This window comes from Oenanthe melanoleuca, chromosome 5, assembly GCF_029582105.1.
Source record: "Oenanthe melanoleuca isolate GR-GAL-2019-014 chromosome 5, OMel1.0, whole genome shotgun sequence".
Taxonomy (NCBI): Eukaryota; Metazoa; Chordata; class Aves; order Passeriformes; family Muscicapidae; genus Oenanthe; species Oenanthe melanoleuca.
In genome coordinates this window covers 8,186,135-8,204,524 of record NC_079339.1, presented here as the reverse complement: position 1 = coordinate 8,204,524, position 18,390 = coordinate 8,186,135, and the positions used below count along the sequence as shown (strand labels likewise).

The following is an 18,390-nucleotide window of genomic DNA, read 5'->3' as shown; positions in this document are numbered from 1 at the left end:
GAAACAAACTGTGCCTCTGTGTTACTGTAAGGGGTTACGGAGCAGCAAGTGAACACAGTAACATGATCGCTCTTGCACGGTGCAAGAAAGAGCAAGAAAGAGCAATTTATTGAACAAAGCCATTGTTTTAAATTAGAGAGTTTGTGCAAAACAAAATACAGAAGATTCATTGCTCTGAGAAGGGAACATCTCTTGTCCCAGGCTTTCTCACAGATCCAACAGGTGTTTGTCTTTTGTTATAATTCTTTCTCTTACGTTTACATTAGAGAAAGGTATCTAGCTTGGGAAAAACTCTAGCTGAGCCTGAGAAAGTTAGACAGGAAAAATCCTTTAAGATTTTCCCTGGGCCTGTAGTGGCCACACCCCTGCAGTCCATGAAGTCCCTAGGGGATGCAGAAACACACTTGAAGCCTGTGGGAGAAGTGCTCAAGCTGGAGCAGGTGCATGCCAGAGAAATCTGTGATCCAGTGGGAGACCCGAGTGCAGAGAGAGGACTCCTGCTTCCAGCAAGAAAGAGAGCCCTTGCTTCCAAGCTAGAGCAGCCTACCTTTGGAGGACTGCACCCTATGGAAGAGTGACCCACGCCATAATGGCTTTGAGAAGACTGTTTGTCCATTGGAGGGACTCACGTTGCCACAGTTTTGGCAGGACTGCTGCTCCTGAGATTAGAGCCACGCTGGAGAAGTTCATGGTGAACTGTTTTCTGTGGGAGAGACCCCATGACATGGCAGAAAAAACTCCTCTCCCTGAGCGAACAGAAGAAAATCTCGAGTGATAAACTGACCAAAACTCCCACGGCCTGTCTCCATGCACAGTTGGTGGGAAGGAGGGAGGGGCTGGGAGGGAAAAAGGTGTTTTAAAGTTTTATTTTACTTCTTATGATCGTCCTCTGATTCTGTGTCACAATCCACTCAACCTGAGCAGGAGTCATGATGGTTCATTTGACCCCGGGGTGCAAAAGACAAAAAGCAAGGAGACTCAAGTTTTATTCAGCAGCAAGCAGCAATGCAGTTTATTGCATTCCAACAATTCAGTTTTGCAACAGAAGAGAGAGAGAGAGAGAGAGAGGGAGAGAGAAAGGGGTAAAGGAAACGAAGTAGAAGGGGAAAAAGAGATTCAAAGGATGGGGATAGCTACCAACAGAAGGCACAAGTCCTCAAGTCGTCTGATGATAGACATGTCTTCAATCCATTGGGGAGAAAGAGATCTCAAAGTCTCTTTAAGAAAGTCACTTTTTATAGTCCTTTTCCAAAGCGAGTGGCCTCTGGCCAAAATGTGGGGAGATTTATGGACTACTGTATGCAGAGAAAGAAACAGTATGCTCAAAGAAACATGTGCTGGAACAGATGCTATAACCAGTACCCTGCTCGAGAGCAGCATACCATGGCAAGCATCAGACATACCTACAAACAATCCTTGACAAACATCCACTTTGGCCAGGCCAGAACTCAGGTCCAGAGCGAATGGTGGGGTCCTGGGGTCTCAGTCTCTGATGATGGTCGTGAGGCAGATCAGAGAAACGTTGGACTGACTCTTACATTCTGTCAATAATAAATTTGCTTAATACCATTAAATTTGAACCTATTTTTTTTTTATTCTGAAAGTGGTTTTTCTCCCAGTCCTCATCTCAACTCATGAGCCCTTTGTTAATATTTGTTTCCCTGCCCTCTGTCCAGCTGAGAGCAAGAGAAGGTGAGCAAATGGCTTTCAGGGGTGGCTGGTGTTTGGCCAGTGTCAGACCAGGACATGCTTTCAGCCAGGCTATTGGCATTAGAGCTCACATTACTTACTCCCAATACCCTTGATGATGCAATAAAAGCAACTGGAGAGCAGATTTTGGGGTGCTGCTGTCCCATTTCCAGCCCTTCACCAGAGCTCATCTTCCTCCTCCTCAATCTTGGGAACACTTGTGGTTGTTTTTGTCTGATGTCACTCTTTTCTCATCAGGGCCACCTTCCATTAGGCCAGGCTGCTTCAAACCTCATCCAACATGGTCTGGAATGCTTCCAGGGATGGGGCAGCCACAGTTTCTCTGGAAACCTGTGCCAGGCTTCACCACCCACACAGGGAAGAATTTCTTCCCAGTATTCCACTTAACCCTGTTCTCTGGCAGTGGGAAGCCACTGCCCCTTGTCCTGTCAATTCAGGCCTTTGTCCAAAGGGCCTCTGTAGTTCTTGGAGCTTCTTGAGGCTCTTGAAGTGGCTCTAAGGTCTCCCTGAAGCCTTGCCTCCTCCAGGCTGAACACTGCCAGCTCAGTAAACTCAGCAAAGCCACAGGAATGGGGTTGATGCCCTGTGGAGCCCATGGCGAAAAACACAGATGTCACCCTGCCCCTGGAAGGGAGTGGTTGTGCTGAGGACCACAGACTCCCCCTCCCCTTTTAGCTGCACCATCTGATCCCCCTGAGGGAGAGGTGAAAGCCAGGGCAGAGGAAGAATTTCTGAAGACACAAAACCACTAGAAAGGATATCAGTAAAAAACAAGGTGTAATATTAAGCAATCACAGACCAAAGTACTGTCCCTGTGTGTGTGTTTCTGTGTGTTCAGGTGCGTGTGACTAAAGGACAGTGAGGATAAGGAGAAAAAGAAATGGCCTAAAAGCTTTACAGCACGCAAACTTAACAGTGCTTCAGTTATACCTTAAACTTTGCACACTCAACAGAGGAATAACAGTTACCACCATTTAACATAACTTATGCCTTGTACTTCTTTGCAGGCCTTACTCACTCAGATGTCTCAGGTACTAAAACACCTGAGAGAGCAGCATTGCTCCCACATTTGCCATGGCAGATGCACACGTGTGTGCACACAGACAGAGCCAGTGCAGAGTCCCTGTGAGAAATTCCCCTTGGAGGCAGGGAAATGCTTACTGTGGATGTGTTTGCATCTCCTCACTGTGCCAAGGGCTGAGCCTCGAGCAGTGGGGGGATCGGCCCAGGACCCGTCGGTGTTCAGGGATCACCCGAGGACAGCAAACGGGAGAGATCCCGGCTGGGAGAGGCCCCACTCCCAGGGAGGTTCTGGTCAGCACTGCTGGGGCCCAGGAGAGCTCCAAGGGTCTCCTTTTTGACCACTGTTTACAGGCCCCAAGGGATGGGTTTCTGTCACAATCAAGTTTCATCCTGGCCACACTTTGGGCTGGCAGCTTTCTGTGAAAGTGTGAGAACAGGGATGTAGTGCCATTCAGGGAAGTGAAATAATTTGCAAGGCTTTCCATAAAACCCAGGAGGTTGTTGGATAGCAGCAGTTCCTGGGAACAGAGAGTGTTTCTGATGAGCTGCAGAAGAGCAGAGCCCAGGGGCTGTTCCTCAAGGCTGATGCCTCAGGAGCATTTCTCAGATCCCAGTGGAGCCTGGAAAGGCGGATGCACCAGCAAAGGGAGGGTGACACTGTGGATTTTATTCATCAGGTGGCTCCCGGAAAGCCTCACCCACTGTCCCAGGCTCCCTCAGCAATGCAGCAGGTGGAATCATGAGACTCTGAGCAAGCTTCCATGGCAGGATCATCGATATCAGCAGGGCTTTCTTCTGGCTCCTCAAAGATGCCCTGGAGTGAGAGCCGGAGGGATCCTATAGAGCAGTGCCTCCAGCAGCTCCCTGCCAAGAAGTAGATGAAGGGTTTGATGGTGCTGTGGATGCAGATGAGCAGGAAAGCCTCCTGGGAGGAGAAAATGGTATAGCCAAACTCCTGTAGGAATTTCCAGATGCTGAGGGGCAGAGTGAAGGGCAAAATGAGGCAGATAACAATGTCAAGCCTCTTGGGTTTCTGCTGGTGTGAGCCAGACTTGACCTTAATGAAAAGAACTGTGCTGGAAATGAGCGTGAAGGGAGCACAGAGTAGGATGTTGAAGGCGTACATGGACAAGAGAGACACCCGGCAGTGCTGAGATAGCTGGGACGCACACAGAAAAATTACTGCGGTATAGAGAGCAATAACAGTGATGGACAATGCCCCAAGCAGGGCAGACACCACCTTTGTGCGGTGCTGGGGACAGTAGCAGCTTTGCCAGACCCAGCAGTGGATGAACCTGCACCTCTGGATGTTGATGGCTGTCAGCAGGTACAGCCCCAGGCTGCTGTACATCAGTGATAGGCAGAAAACCAACCACACATACTGCAAGGGCATGATGACAAAGCAGGACATGTCCTCCAGCAGAAAAAACAGACTGGAGGGCACCAGATGGAGGAAGAGAAGGAAGTCAAAAATAGTCAGGTCGACAATGAAACGGGTGGTGCTGTTCCTGGATAAACAGCGGGGGCCAAGGAGCCAAAGGGCAGCCCCGTTCCCAGCCAGCCCACAGAGCGAGATGAGCAGTGCCACACTGTGTAAGGCCACGTTGGTGACATTTATCTCGCAGAGACTGTCCCCTTCAGTGGCTGAGGCAGGAGATGGGGGCACTGTGGTGATTTCCATGGATGGACACTGGACAAGCAGTGGGATGTGGTCCCTGGCTGTGGTCAGAGGGGCTGGGAGTCAGTGCTTGGAGAATCTGGGTTTGGACCATGCGGCTCCTCAGCAGATCCCTGCAGTGGGAAGGATTCAGTGGGGATGGGTGAGATGTGGAGGGGAGATTATAAGTTGATTATGGTAGGGTTGGGCTGTTTTGGCAGGAAGGGCAGAAGGGAAGATTAGGGAGAGCAGGGAGCACCTGGGGAGGACACTGTGGTAATCGGGAGAGGGTGGCAGGAACAGAGCAGCTGCTGGAGGAAAGGAAGGTGGGGGAGGGAGGAAGGAAAACATTGCACTGACCTGTTCACTGTGGGGCAGCAGCAGGCAAAGGGGGTCTGTGCAGATCAGCGGTGCTTCCTGGTACCTCTTGATCCTTTGGGATTCATGTCGTAAAGGGGCTCCTCCCACGTCAGAAACATGAAGAAAGAGAAAGTGTTCAGATCACCAGGAGCTCCTCAGTCCTGTCCTGCTGGCTTTCTCCGTGCCTTGTCCTGCTGTTTTTTCCCAAGGCTGGCTGGAGTCACAGGAAAGTCGGAAATTGCATTTTTGTCTATGTCAGAATTTCACTTCCTCAGAGATATTTGTCTCTTTTGTTTTTTTTCCCTGCACCAGAGGAAGTCGCTCGACATGTAGATTTCTTTGAACGGCTCTTCATTTCCTGCAGATTGGAAACACCCTTCCTAATGGGACATTCTTCAGCTGCCTCCCCACTCTCAGCAGGTTTCTTACACTCCTTCTTTCTCTTCCTTGGGGGGTCATTGTTCCTGAAGCAGCAGAGGGATGCTGGTGGTGCTGGTGGCACTGGAATGCTTCCAGTGCTGGCACTGTTGGCAGCACTCTAAAAATGTGGCTGCTTGTCAGAAACAATTCCCATTCTTGGACAGGCTCCAGAATCATTGCCAAAACCTTCCCTGGGCTCGTGGGAGCACAGCTGAGCCAAGAAATCCCATTTTTGTAATTCTAGTGCAGGCTCACACAACCCAAGAAATGCGCAGCAATCAGCTGCTTGCAGCCAGGTTATCAGCATTTATACAACATTAATTACTGCCAATTCCCTTAATGTGGTACGGAAAACTATTAGAGACCTATTAGAGCCATTGGAGATTTTAGGGTGCTGTGATCCTTTTTCCAGCCCTTATTGGAGCTCATCCTCCTCTTCCTCTGTCCTGGGAACACTTGTGTTTGTTTTTACCTGACCACATCCCTCTGGGCAACCTGTGCCCAGCATCCTCACAAGGAAGGAGTTCTTCCCAAAATCAAGTCTGAACCCACCCTCTCTCAGTGGGAAGCTGTGTTGGGTTGCAATACAGGATGTGGCCAGAAATGTGTATTCTATCACCATCTGTTGAAGCCGGGTGGGGCAGTGACCCTTTTCTCCGTGGCACATATTATCTGCTAATGGTCCATCTTTAAGACCTGGTGGGGCAACCATCTTTATCTTTTCCACAACCCATCCTCTCTCCAAGAAGATATCATCTGCTGCTGGGTCATTAAGGCCATTAAGATAAAATCACATCATCCCATTGAGCGATGCTGCAGCCCGGGGGAGGAGCCAAGTCTTTCCTACCTAGATAAAAACTGAGATTTTGGACACCAAGATACCTTCTTTCCACTGGATTCCAGAAGAAAACTGGACCTTTCCACATCATCCCTGGGCCTTCAGAGGGAAACTGCACCCTTCTACAGGATCACTGTTTCAGCTGAACCACATCTGCCACTGCAGGAGGACTGTAGCCACAATTCAATTGAACTGCTACCAATATCCTGACTGATGGGGTGTCAGGTTGTATTCTGACTCTGTCACTGTTTTAGGATTGTTCTTTGCAATACTGTATTTCTATGTTAATTTTCCTAGTAAAGAACTGTTGTGCTTTGCCTGAAAGCCCCCTAATTCTAAAATTATAATAATTTGGATGGAGGGAGTTTACCTTCTCCATTTCAAAGGGAAGCTTCTGCCTTTATTGGCAGACACATGTCCTTCAAACCAGGACAGATTTTGGCTCCCAATGTGGGGCACGAGGGCATCGAGAGATAAAAGGAATAACAGTTCTTAAGTGGCCTAATTTTTGTGTGCTGGATATATGTCTTGGTTTGAAGGACAAGTGTCTGCCAGTAAAGGCAGAAGTTTTCCTTTGAAACAGAGACCCGAATTCCACTCCCCCCAAATATTACAAACGTTTGAATCAAGGACTCTGAGGCAGAGATAAGGGGGTAGGAATAACAGCTCTTTTACTAATATATCTAACTGTACCAGCAGAAACAACAGCAGTTGTTAAAATTACTAACAAAACAGAACAGATTACTCGGTTCCAGACCTTTCTTTAGCTGTGGGCACGCTCTCTCAGCAGGAGCGAAGGTGGGAGTGGGCGGCTGCGGCTGTGCCAATCTCGGGTGGGAGCGGCTGGAGCGGGCAGCTCCTCGCTCACCGTTGGTGTCCGGGTGATTCGCTGTGTCCGCAGAGGCAGGAGGCTGCAGCGGGGCAGATGCAGGGCAGGTGATCGCAGAGGGTCTGGCTCTCCTGCCTTCGGCCGCGTGGCTCCAAGACCGGGGGGATCCTCCTCCAAGCTCGCCGGAAACACGAGTCCCCTCCGGAAGCATGAGAGCCCCTCTCCAAGCTGATCCCACCTGCCCCTTTTCTCCAGAGTCAGCAAAGATCCGCGGTGTAACCGGCCAGCTCCATTGGCATGACAATGGGAAAAATTCTTTAAATTGACACAGCAACAGGAAAACACTCAACCCCCAACAATATAGAAACCTCATTAGGTGGCATCATGTGGTCGCGCTTACCCTGGTTCGGGTGGCACGTGGTTGTGAGACTTTTACAACTTGGTTACTCCGGGTCTGGGACCTTATGGGAACAGGTGTGCAACTAGATGGTACTGAGGCAAGGAATTTGGGATCCTTGACCCAGGACTCAGGTATGGATCAGGTATTTGTAAGGAAGCCAGGCCCCCTTTCCCTCTGGGTGTGGCTTTTAATGAGTGTGAGAGAGAGGTTTGTCCACAGAGAGAGAATGCAGGAGCACCACCATAGCTGAGAGAAATGGCGATATTAAAGGTACACTTTGGGAGGGATGGACAGCATGACAATGACCCTGACAAGGTCAGGTGCACAGGGCAGATGTTGTGGAATCTGACAAACCTGAGGCCATCTAAATATACCACTTTTACTGCAATGATTAATGCTGATAACAACCGGGAGACAGTGGGTTCTGTTGTTGACAAGCTCAGAAATTTTGAGAGTATGATGAATGGCCCGATACAGACCAATGTCTCTGCCTTGGTCAAGAGCCTCCAAGAGGGGCTGAGGGAGGTGAGGGAGGAGATTAGGAAGATCAGTGCAGCACCAGAGTGAGTCACAAGCCCCAAATTTAGAGCCCAACACCCCCTCGCTAGGGAGAGAGTGTACACCCCATGAGCTGAGTGGTTCTTCCCGCAAGACCATGGGGAAGACATGGGAAAATGGGACGGGAAACCCATTTCAGTCCTGGCAGCACAGGTGAGTCAACTCAGGGAGGGAAATGCTAACCAAGGGAGCTGCACTAAAATGAAAGTAGCCTCAACTTCCCATAACCAAGGTACAGGGTATTGTAGAAGGGAAGATAATCTATCAGACCCACTTGAAGGAACCTCTACTATGTGTGCCCAGGAAGGAAATAATAACCAGGGTTAGAGGGGCCCTGCCTCTAGCCAGGGAGAGGCATGGGATAACAGGATCTGTTGGACAGTGTGGATCCGATGGCCTGGCACATCAGAGCCCTAGAAACATAGAGTACTAGTTGATACTGGTTCACAATGCACCCTGATACCATCAGAACATGTGGGGAAGGAAAGCGTTTCCATTGTTGGGGTGGCGGGGGGATCACAAGAATTCACTTTGCTGGAAGCTGAGGTAAGCCTGACTGGGAAAGTGTGGCCCAGGGGCACCGCACATTCTAGGCATAGACTTCCTCAGGAACAGCTACTACAAAAACCCAAAGGGACTGAGGTCAGCTTTTGGAATACCTGCTCTAGCAGCAAAGAGCATTAAGTAGTTGAACACCTTGCCTGGACTGTCAGAAAACTCATCTGCAGTAGGACTCCTGAAAGTGACAGAGCAACAGTGTTGCCGTGGAAGGATTACGGAGCAGTGAGAAAACACAGCAACAAGACACTCTCTTGCTTGGTGCAGGAAAGAGCAAAAAAGAGCAATTTATTAAAAGACGCCAGTGCCTTAAATAAGGCAGTTCGTGCAAAACAAAATACAGACAGATCATTGGTCAGAGAGAGAGAGACACATCTTGTCCCTGGCTTTCTCAGGGATCTTGCAGGTGTTTATCTCTGTTATGATTCTTTCTCTTGTGTTTACAATAAAGAAGGAATCTCTAGCTTGGGAAAAATCCTAGCTGAGGCAGAGAAAGTTTCATGGCCTGAGAAAAATACTTAGAACTTGAGAAAAAGGCCTAGCTGTAATGTGCCTAGGCCTTCAGCAGTGTCCACACAACAATTGCCACCTTGACAGTGCACTGCTGGCAGTTCCGGACAAATAGAAATGCTGTGATCCCCATCCACAAGATGATCCGTGAGCTGGAGAGCCAAGACGTGGTCAGCAAAGCCCACTGACCCTTCAACAGCCCCATCTGGCCTGTGTGCAAATCTGATGGAGAATGGAGACTGACTGTGGACTATCGTGCCTTGAATGAAGTGACTTCACCGCTGAGCGCTGCCGTGCCGGACATGCTGGAGCTGCAGTACAAGCTGGAGTCCAAGGCAGCAAGGTGGTATGCCACCATTGACATCGCCAATGCATTTTTCTCCATTCCTTTGTCAGCAGAGTGCAGACCTCAATTTGCTTTTACCTGGAGGGGTGTGCAGTACACCTGGAACAGACTGCCCCAGGGGTGGAAACACAGCCCCACCATCTGCCACGGACTGATCCAGGCTGCACTGGAAAAGGGTGAGGCTCCAGAACATTTGCAGTACATCGATGACATCATTGTGTGTGTGGGGGAACATGGCAGATGAGGTATTTGAGAAGGGAGAGAAGATCATCCAGATTCTGCTGGGAGCCAGCTTCGCCATCAAGAAGAGCAAAGTCAAAGGACCTGCCCGAGAGATCCAGTTCCTGTGAGTGAAGTGGCAAGATGGACGGCGCCAGATCCCCACTGAGGTCATCAATAAGATCACTGCAATGTCTCCACCAACAAGCAAGAAGGAAACACCAGCTTTCCTAGGTGCCATAGGCTTTTGGACAATGCACATCCCTGAGTACAGCCAGATTGTGAGCCCTCTCTACCTGGTCACCCGCAAGAAGAACGATTTCCATTGGGGCCCTGAGCACCAGCAAGCCTTCACCCAGATCAAACAGGAGATCGCTCATGCAGTAGCCCTTGGCCCAGTCAGGACAGGACCAGAGGTAAAGAATATGCTTTACTCTGCAGCTGGGAACCATGGTCTGTCCTGGAGCCTTTGGCAGAAGGTGCCTGGTGAGACCCGGGGCTGATCCCTGGGATACTGGAGCAGAAGTTACAGAGGGTCCAAAGCCAATTACACTCCCACAGAGAAGGAAATCCTGGCTGACTATGAAGGAGTTCAAGCTGCCTCAGAGGTGATTGGCACGGAAGCACAGTTTCTCCTGGCACCCTGACTGCCAGTGCTGGGGTGGATGTTCAAAGGAAAGGTTCCCTCTACCCACCACGCCACCGACGCCACATGGAGCAAGTGGATTGCCCTCATCACGCAGCGCGCCTGTATTGGCAACCGGAATCGCCCTGGGATTTTGGAGATAATTACAAAGTGGCCAAAGGCGAAGATTTTGGTGATAATTACAAAGTGGCCAAAAGGCGAAGATTTTGGTCTCGCTGATGAAGAGGAGCAGGAACAAGTGACCCGGGCTGAAGAAGATCCACCATACAACCAACTGCCAGCAGATGAAAAATGCTACGGCCTTTTCACCGACGGTTCCTGTCGCATCGTGGGAATGAACTAGAAGTGGAAAGCAGCTGTATGGAGCCCCACATGAAAGGCTGCACAAGCTACAGAAGGAGAAGGTGGATCAAGTCAACTTGCTGAAGTCAAAGCTGTTCAGCTGGCCTTGGACATTGCTGAGAGAGAGAAATGGCCAAAGCTCTACCTTTACACTGACTCCTGGATGGTAGCCAATGCTCTGTGGGGTGGCTGGAGAGGTGGAAAAAGGCTGACTGGCAACGTAGAGGAAAACCAATCTGGGCTGCTGATGAGTGGAAAGACATTGCCACTCGGGTAGAGAAGCTACCCGTGAAAGTCCGTCATGTGGATGCCCATGTTCCCAAGAGTCGGGTTAATGAATAATATGGACACAACAAGCAGGTAGGTCACGCTGCACAGATAGAGGTGTCATAGATAGACTTAGACTGGCAACACAAGGGAGAATTGTAACTGGCTCAATAGGCCCATGGTGCCTCAGGTCATGAAGGCAGAGTTGCCACCTATAAGTGGGCACAAGACCGAGGGGTGGATCTAACCATGGACAGAATCTCTCAGGTTATCCATGACTGTGACACGTGCGCTGCCATCAAGCAAGCCAAGTGGGTGAAGCCCCTCTGGTATGGGGGGTGGTGGTCCAAATATAAGTATGGAGAGGCCTGGCAGATTGACTATATCACACTGCCTCAGACCCGCCAGGGCAAGCGCTACGTGCTGACCATGGTGGAAGCCACCACTGGATGGCTGGAGACCTACCCTGTGCCTCATGCCACTGCTCAGAACACCATCCTGGGCCTTGAGTCTTTTGGAGGCATGGTACCCCTGAGAGAATTGAGTCAGACAACGGGACTCATTTCAAGAACAACATTATAAGCACCTGGGCTAGAGAACATGGCATTGAGTGGGTGTATCATATTCCCTACCATGCACCAGTGGCTGGGAAAGTTGAATGGTGCAATGGCCTGCTGAAAACCACCTTAAAGGCTTTTGGTGAGGAGACTTTTAAGAACTGGGAGTTTAATGTACCAAAGGCCACATGGTTATTGAATACCTGAAGTTCTACAAACCGAGCAGGGTCTGCCCAATCTGAGCCCTTGGGAACACCAGATGGAGAGATAAGGTCCCAGTGGTACACATGAGAGGTATGTTAGGAAAAAAGTTTGGGTAGACTCTGTCTCCAGCAAAGACAATGCTGTCCGTGGGGTGGTTTTCGCTCAAGGACCAGGTTACACCGGGTAGGTGATGAAACGGATGGAGAGACCCAATGTATACCCCAATGAAACCTTGTTCTAGGGTGAACTATTTATGATACTGTGCCTGAATCTGTAACTGCATGTATGTATATGATTTAAAGATTTTAATTTGATATAGCATGTAGGCATGGGAAAAATTCAAGGTGGATAATGTTGGTGGTTGGGGTTTGTTCCCTTATATTTTTCCTTCTCTCAGGAGAATTTTTTCCCGTTATTATGCTAAGAAAGACTGCTGGGCTGCACCCAAGCTCTTCATGGCTCAAGACAAAGGGATGGGCAGGGGCGGTCTCCCTACTTTCGCTCACCAGTGGGGTCAGAGGAGTCGTCCAGGGGCTGCTCATTTTCCAGCCCGCATGGCACCCCATTGCCGGGATCCAGGTTCTCTGCTGTGGAACACTGCCCTGCCATCTTCTCCACTTCAGTCTGCTACCTTCAAGCACACAGCTGGGCACCATGATCCACACAGTGAGCAGTGGACGCTTTCTCCATCCTTCTCCCTCCTGGGACACGGCCCTGCTGCCTTCCCCCCCCCCGCCCCCCCCGCCTTCACCTGCTACCTCTGCGGCTGCCTGGACCCTGCCCCGCTGCCCATCACTGATACTGAGGGCAGGAAGAAAGTGTCTGCAGCTGAAGAAGATACTTAAACTGAGTTACTGTTCTGTTTGTTGTTAATTTTCACAGCTGTTGTTGTTTCTGTTTGTCTGCCTAGATATATGAGTAAAGAACTGTTATTCCTATCCCCATATCTCTGCCTCAGAGTCCCTGATTCAAAAATTATAATAATCAGGAGGGAGAGAGATTACACTCACCATCTCAGGAGGAGCTTCTGCCTTTCTTGGCAAATACTGTCCTTCAAACCAGGACAGCTAGTTATAAATATCTTGAAACACTCTTCTAGGTTTCTGTTTGTGGGTTTGTTTCATTAAGTTATTTATTATATAACCTGTCATCTTTTTACTCAGTAAATTGTACTCTTGAGTCTTAATGTCTGTTAAATTGGGTGCTTATTAAGTCATGGAACAGCACCCCTTTAACCCCTAAATTCGAAGGTCCCTTCCAGGTACTGCTCACCACACACACTGTGGTGCAGATGTAAGAAAGAGGTTGGACTCATGTCTCCCAAATAAAAGGACCGGTACCACCCCCTGATAGAGGACCAGACTCTGCCGAGTGGACTGCAATGCTGACTCCCATAATTCTCAAAGTAATTTTTCAGAAAAAGCTGGAGGATGGCTGAGAGAATCCTCACTGGTTTATAAAGATGTTAAAGATTGGTATATCTGTTGAAGAGTTTTTAATAACTACTGCTGATGTTTGAAATGGTTGCTGTAATTTTCTGGTTTGAAATTGTTGTTGTAAATTTATGAATATTCTCAAAAGATCAAATTTATTACGGTTCCTACCATTTCTAAAAATAAAAGACACCACTGTTTCTCACCTCAACTTAAAGTAATTTCTCCTACTGAGTATTCCCCATGGGCTACTAAATTAAAGGAAAAAATACCAACAAAAACAAATCTGGTGATAAAGTGAAGAGACTCTGCTATCAACCCTGGAGAATTTCCCATCCTGAAGAGGCAAGACCAGGTGAGATCAAGAATGGTTCATACCAGAATCTAGGGAGGGCTGATGTTAGCCCTGCTTGTGAATAACCTTACGAAAGGTAAAGAAACTGCATGTGCCAAGTGTTGTCACCCTCTCTATGATGGGGAAAGTCTCGGGTTGCTGCTAAGGGTCCACACCAACATAAACCTTGGTTGTTTGAATCATTCACAGATAACCACCTGTCAAGAGGATGGGAAGGTTTATTGGATTGCAAAAAAAATACAGTTTCATTTAGGCAGCGCTTACTTGGGAATGTCCTGGAGGAGAAACCTGGTTTTGTTTTGAACATAAAGCGAATCAAGGGGAACTACCAAAACTTAAGGAAATTTTACTTAAAAGAATCAGCAACCACAAATTGATGCGGGCCTGAGCCCAATCAAAAAGAGGGGGAAATACTGTGGGGAATAAATTCCCAGATGTAAGCTTTTCTCTACAAGTTATCCACCCAGTTAACTACAGTTGATGTTTCCGTTGATGTGTGTCCACCCAGTTGACTATAATTGTTGTTTGTGTTGACTATTTGTTGTTAACGTTTTATGTCTTTGTAAATTGTTAATACTCCAAGCTGTTTGTCCCTTCCCCTGTCCCAGTATCCACTCTTGTATCCACGCCCACCTCCACTACCCCCTCCAAAATGGCGTGTGACAGCAAGTGCTCATGGGATACCATTCGGTGATAAAAACCCCTAAAAAGAATGAGCCAGTGTAACATCTAAGACTAAAAAATTGTACTCTCAGGTGAGGAAGACAGTGGAGAAGATGAAATCACCAACCAGAGCTTCTTCGCTGTGTTGCCATGACTTCAGCAGCACTCGGTCTGCATGACACCCCTCGACCAAGAGCCTGCAAATGTATTCCTAGGGACTCTTGTGAGGATGGAAGCTCCAGCTCTGTCATCTGGCAAAGGAGAATTCCTCCTCCTTCATGTCATCCAGTGGAAACAACAGTGGTGTGCCTGACCGCTTGGGTTCCCTCCCTAAAGCTGGCCTTTTAGTAAAGAAGGAGCTGGTCTCCTGGCCCGTTCATTTCACCCCTTCCAGCCCTACACCAGAGCTCATCTTCCTCCTCCTCAATCTTGAGAACACTTGTGGCTGTTTTTGTCTAATCTCACCCCTTTCCCAGCAGGAACACCTTCCATTAGGCTGGGTTGCTTCAAACCCCATCCAAGCTGGCCTGGAATACTTCCAGAGATGGGTCAGGCACAGTTTCTCTGGGAACCTGTGCCAGGCTTCACCACCCACACAGGGAAGAATTTCTTCCCAGTATTCCACTTAACACTGTTCTCTGGCAGTGGGAAGCCACTGCCCCTTGTCTTGTCACTTCACGCTTTTGTCCAAAGGGCCTCTGTAGTTCTTGGAGATTTTTGAGGCGCTGGGAGGGGCTCTAAGGTCTCCCTGAAGCCTTGCCTCCTCCAGGCTGAACACCACCAGCTCAGTGACTTCAGAAAAACCACGTGGAGGGGCTGATGCCCTGTGGAGCCCATGGTCACCCTGCCCCTGGAAGGGAGTGGTTGTGCTGAGGACTACAGACTCCCCCTCCCCTTTTAGCTGCACCATCTGATCCCCCTGAGAGAAAGGCCAAATCCAGGACAGAGGAAGAATTTGTGAAGGCACAAAACCACCAGAAAGGATATCAATAAAACCAGGTTTAATATTAAGCAACCGCAGACCAAAGCACTGTCCCTGTGTGTGCTTCTGTGTGTTCAGGTGCGTGTGACAAAAGGACAGTGAGGATAAGGAGAAAAAGGAAAATGTCGTAAAGTTTACAGCACTCAAACCTAACAGTACTTCAGTTATACCTTAAACTTATCACACTCAACAGGAGAATAACACTTAACAGCATCTAACATAACTTATGCCTTGTACTTCTTTGCAGGCCTGACTCACTCAGATGTCTCAGGTACTAAAACACCTGAGAGCAGCATTGCTCCCATATTTGCCATGGCAGATGCACACGTGTGTGCACACAGACAGAGCCAGTGCAAGGTCCATGTGAGACATTCCCCTTGGAGGCAGGGAAATGCTTACTGTGGATCTGTTTGCATCTCCTCACTGTGCCAAGGGCTGAGCTTCGAGAAGTGGGGGGATTGGCCCAGGACCTGTTGGTGTTCGGGGATCACCCGAGGGCAGCAAACGAGAGAGATCCCAGCTGGGAGAGGCCCCACTCCCAGGGAGGTTCTGGTCAGAGCTGCTGGGGCCCAGGAGAGCTCCAAGGGTCTCCTTTTGGACCACTGTTTACAGGGCCCCAAGGGATGGGCTTCAGTCACAGCTATGTTTCATCCTGGCCACACTTTGGGCTGGCAGCTTTCTGTGAAAGTGTGAGAACAGGGATGTTGTGCCATTCAGAGAAGTGAAATAATTTCCAAGGCTGTCCATAAAACCCAGGAGGTCGTTGGATAGCAGCAGTTTCTAGGAGCAGAGGGTGTTTCTGATGAGCTGCAAAGGAGCTTAGTCCAGGGGCTGCTCCTCAAGGCTGATGCCTCAGGAGCAATTCTCAGATCCCAGTGCAGCCTGGAAAGGCGGATGCACCAGCAAAGAGAGGATGACACTTTAGAGATTTATTCATCAGGTGGCTCCAGGAATCATTCACCCACTTTCCCAGGGTCCCTCAGCAATGCAGCAGGAGGAATGACCAGACTCAGAGCACAGCTTCCATGGCGGGATCATCAATATCAGCAGGGTTTTCTTCTGGCTCTTCAAAGATCCTCTGGAGGGAGAGCCGGAGGGACTCCATAGAGCAGTGCCTCCAGCAGCTCCCTGCCAATAAGTAGACAAAGGGTTTGATACTGGTGTAGATACAGAGAAGCAGGAAAGCAACGTGGGATGAGAAAATGGTATAGCTGAACTCCTGCAGTAAATTCCTGAGGCTGAAGGGCAGGGTGAGGAGCACAATGAGGCAGGTAACAATGTCGAGCCTCTTGGGTTGCTGCTGATGTGAGCCGGCTTTGACCTTAATGTAGAGGATTGTGCTGGAAACGAGCATGAAAGGAGCACAGAGCAGGAGGTCAAAGGTGTACCTGGAGATGAGAGATACTCGGCACTGCTCAGGTAGCTGGGACATACACAGGGAAGCCCATGTGGCAAAGAGAGTGAAGAAAATGATGGAGAATGCCACAAGCAGGGCAAACACCACCTTTGATAGGTGCTGGGGACGGTGGCAGCAGTGCCAGATCGGGCAGTGAATGGACCTGCACCTCTGGATGCTGATGGCTGTCAGCAAGTACAGCCACATGATGCAGGACACCAGATGCAGCTGGAAAACCAACCACACATACAGCATGGGCATGATGACAGAGCAGAACACGTCCTCCAGCAGGAAAAGCAGACTGGAGGGGACCAGAATGAGGAGGAGAAGGAAGTCAAAAGAAGTCAAGAGGATGTAAAGGGTGGTCCTGATCCTGGATAAACAACGGGAGCCGAGGAGCCAGAGGACAGCCCCATTCCCAGCCAGCCCACAGAGGCAGATGAGCAGTGCCACACTGTACATGGCCACGTTGGTGGTATCTATCTCACAGAGATCGTCTTCTTCAGTGGGTGAGGCAGGAGATGGGGACATGGTGGTCACCTCCATGGATGGACACTCTGCAGGAAGTGGGGTGTGGCCCCTGGCTGCGGTCAGAGTGGATGAGAGTCAGTGCTTGGAGAATCCAGGGATGGACCATGTGGCTCCTGAGCAGCTTCCTGCAGTAGGAAGGATTGAGTGGGGACGAGTGAGATGTGGAGGTGAGAAGGACAGTGGGACTTGTGGGTAGAGAGTGGGAGGTGGGTGGGTTGGCGTGTTCGGCAGGAAGTACAAAAGGGAAACTTAGGGCAGAGGAGGGTGGACCTGGGGAGGGCACTGCGGTCACCAGGAGAGGGTGGCAGGAACAGAGAAGCTGCTGGAGGAGAGGGAGGTGGGGGAGGGAGGAAGGAAAACATTCCACTGACCTGTCCACTGTGGGGCAGCAGCAGGCACAGGGGGTCTGTGCATATCAGCAGTGCTTCCTGGTACCTCTTGCTCCTTTAGGATCCATTTCCTAAATCAGCTCCTCCCAGGTCAGTAATATGAATGAGAAAGTGTCCAGATCACCAGGAGCTCCCCACTCCCATCCTGCTGGTTCTTTCTATGCCCTGTCCTGGTGTTGCTCCTGCAGACTCAGTGGAGTCACGGGGGAGTCGGAAATTGCGTCTTTGTCTGCGTCAGAGTTTTACTTCCTCAGAGTTGTGCATCTAGAATTTTTCTGCTACAGAGGAAATGACTTTTGTGAAAAGCTACAAGTGAAATATGTGGGAAATGGCACCCCATTTCCTCCTGATGAGAAATATTCCCTCCCTGCAGAATGTCTTATTCTGCAACTGCCTTCTCTCTCACAAAAGGTTTCGAACATTGCTTGTTTCTGTTCCTTGAGGGGTCATTGTCCCTCCAGCAGCAGGGGGATGCTGGTGGTGCTGGTAGCACTGGAATGCTGGCAGTTCTGGCAGTGCTGGTGCTGCAGCACGGAGCTGCTCAGAAGTAATGCCCATTCCGGGAAGTGCTCCCTGATCATTGCCAAAACTTCCCCAGAACGTAGAAGAAGCACAACTGGACTGTTTCCTCTCCTCTCCTCTCCTCTCCTCTCCTCTCCTCTCCTCTCCTCTCCTCTCCTCTCCTCTCCTCTCCTCTCCTCTCCTCTCCTCTCCTCTCCTCTCCTCTCCTCTCCTCTCCTCTCCTCTCCTCTCCTCTCCTCTCCTCTCCTCTCCTCTCCTCTCCTCTCCTCTCCTCTCCTCTCCTCTCCTCTCCTCTCCTCTCCTCTCCTCTCCTCATCCTACCTCCATGTCTTGCCCATCCTAACCCATCCCACAGGTCTCACAGATGGCAGCTGCCCCCACTCTGACCGTGGCCCTTCAGGCTTTCCTCTGGGTTTGCTGGAATCCAGACCCCTTCCACACCTTCTGACCTTCTCCTGACCCCTCCACCCTGCTCTGACACCCCAGAACCCACCCAGGGCTGCTGGTTTTCCCCTGACAGCCCCACTGCTCCCAGCTCCAGCTGTGACCCCAGCAGTGTCTCTGCTCCTCCTGGCCATAGGGTGCTAGGAGCCAGGAGGGAGGAGGAAAGCCCAGCTCCAGTGTGCTCACAGGATGATAAATGTGGCTGGAGCCAGAGCAGAAACACATAGGGAG

At 49.9% G+C, this 18,390-nt stretch overlaps 2 protein-coding genes across 4 annotated transcripts in view; both read right to left on the bottom strand.

Annotated features, from left to right (window-relative positions):
• Positions 1-18,390, bottom strand: part of LOC130253432 (mas-related G-protein coupled receptor member H-like) — a 67,936-nt gene that overhangs the window by 908 nt on the left and 48,638 nt on the right. Inside the window, exons 1-2 of one of the 3 annotated variants that reach the window (XR_008840561.1) lie at positions 4,751-5,336; positions 548-746 (exon numbers count right to left, since the gene is read on the bottom strand). Coding sequence is in view for 1 of the 3 variants with exons in the window: in XM_056492008.1 (XP_056347983.1) it covers positions 3,428-4,414 (987 nt within the window). In the remaining 2 variants the exon portion in view is untranslated. Of the gene's footprint in view, positions 1-87; positions 4,525-4,750; positions 5,337-18,390 lie in introns of those variants that run through there. The other 2 variants (XM_056492008.1, XR_008840560.1) reach the window with 2 other exon arrangements.
• On the bottom strand, positions 15,792-17,843 carry LOC130253462 (mas-related G-protein coupled receptor member H-like). Its single transcript, XM_056492052.1, has 2 exons — positions 17,176-17,843; positions 15,792-16,929 (listed from the first exon to the last, which is right to left on the bottom strand). The coding sequence occupies exon 2, from the start codon at positions 16,817-16,819 to the stop codon at positions 15,887-15,889; it is 933 nt and encodes a 310-aa protein (XP_056348027.1). The 5' UTR covers positions 16,820-16,929; positions 17,176-17,843; the 3' UTR covers positions 15,792-15,886.

Coding starts and splice junctions, on each gene's coding strand:
- LOC130253462 (XM_056492052.1), bottom strand. CDS start 16,819: ATGGAGGTGACCACCATGTCCCCATCTCCTGCCTCACCCACTGAAGAA.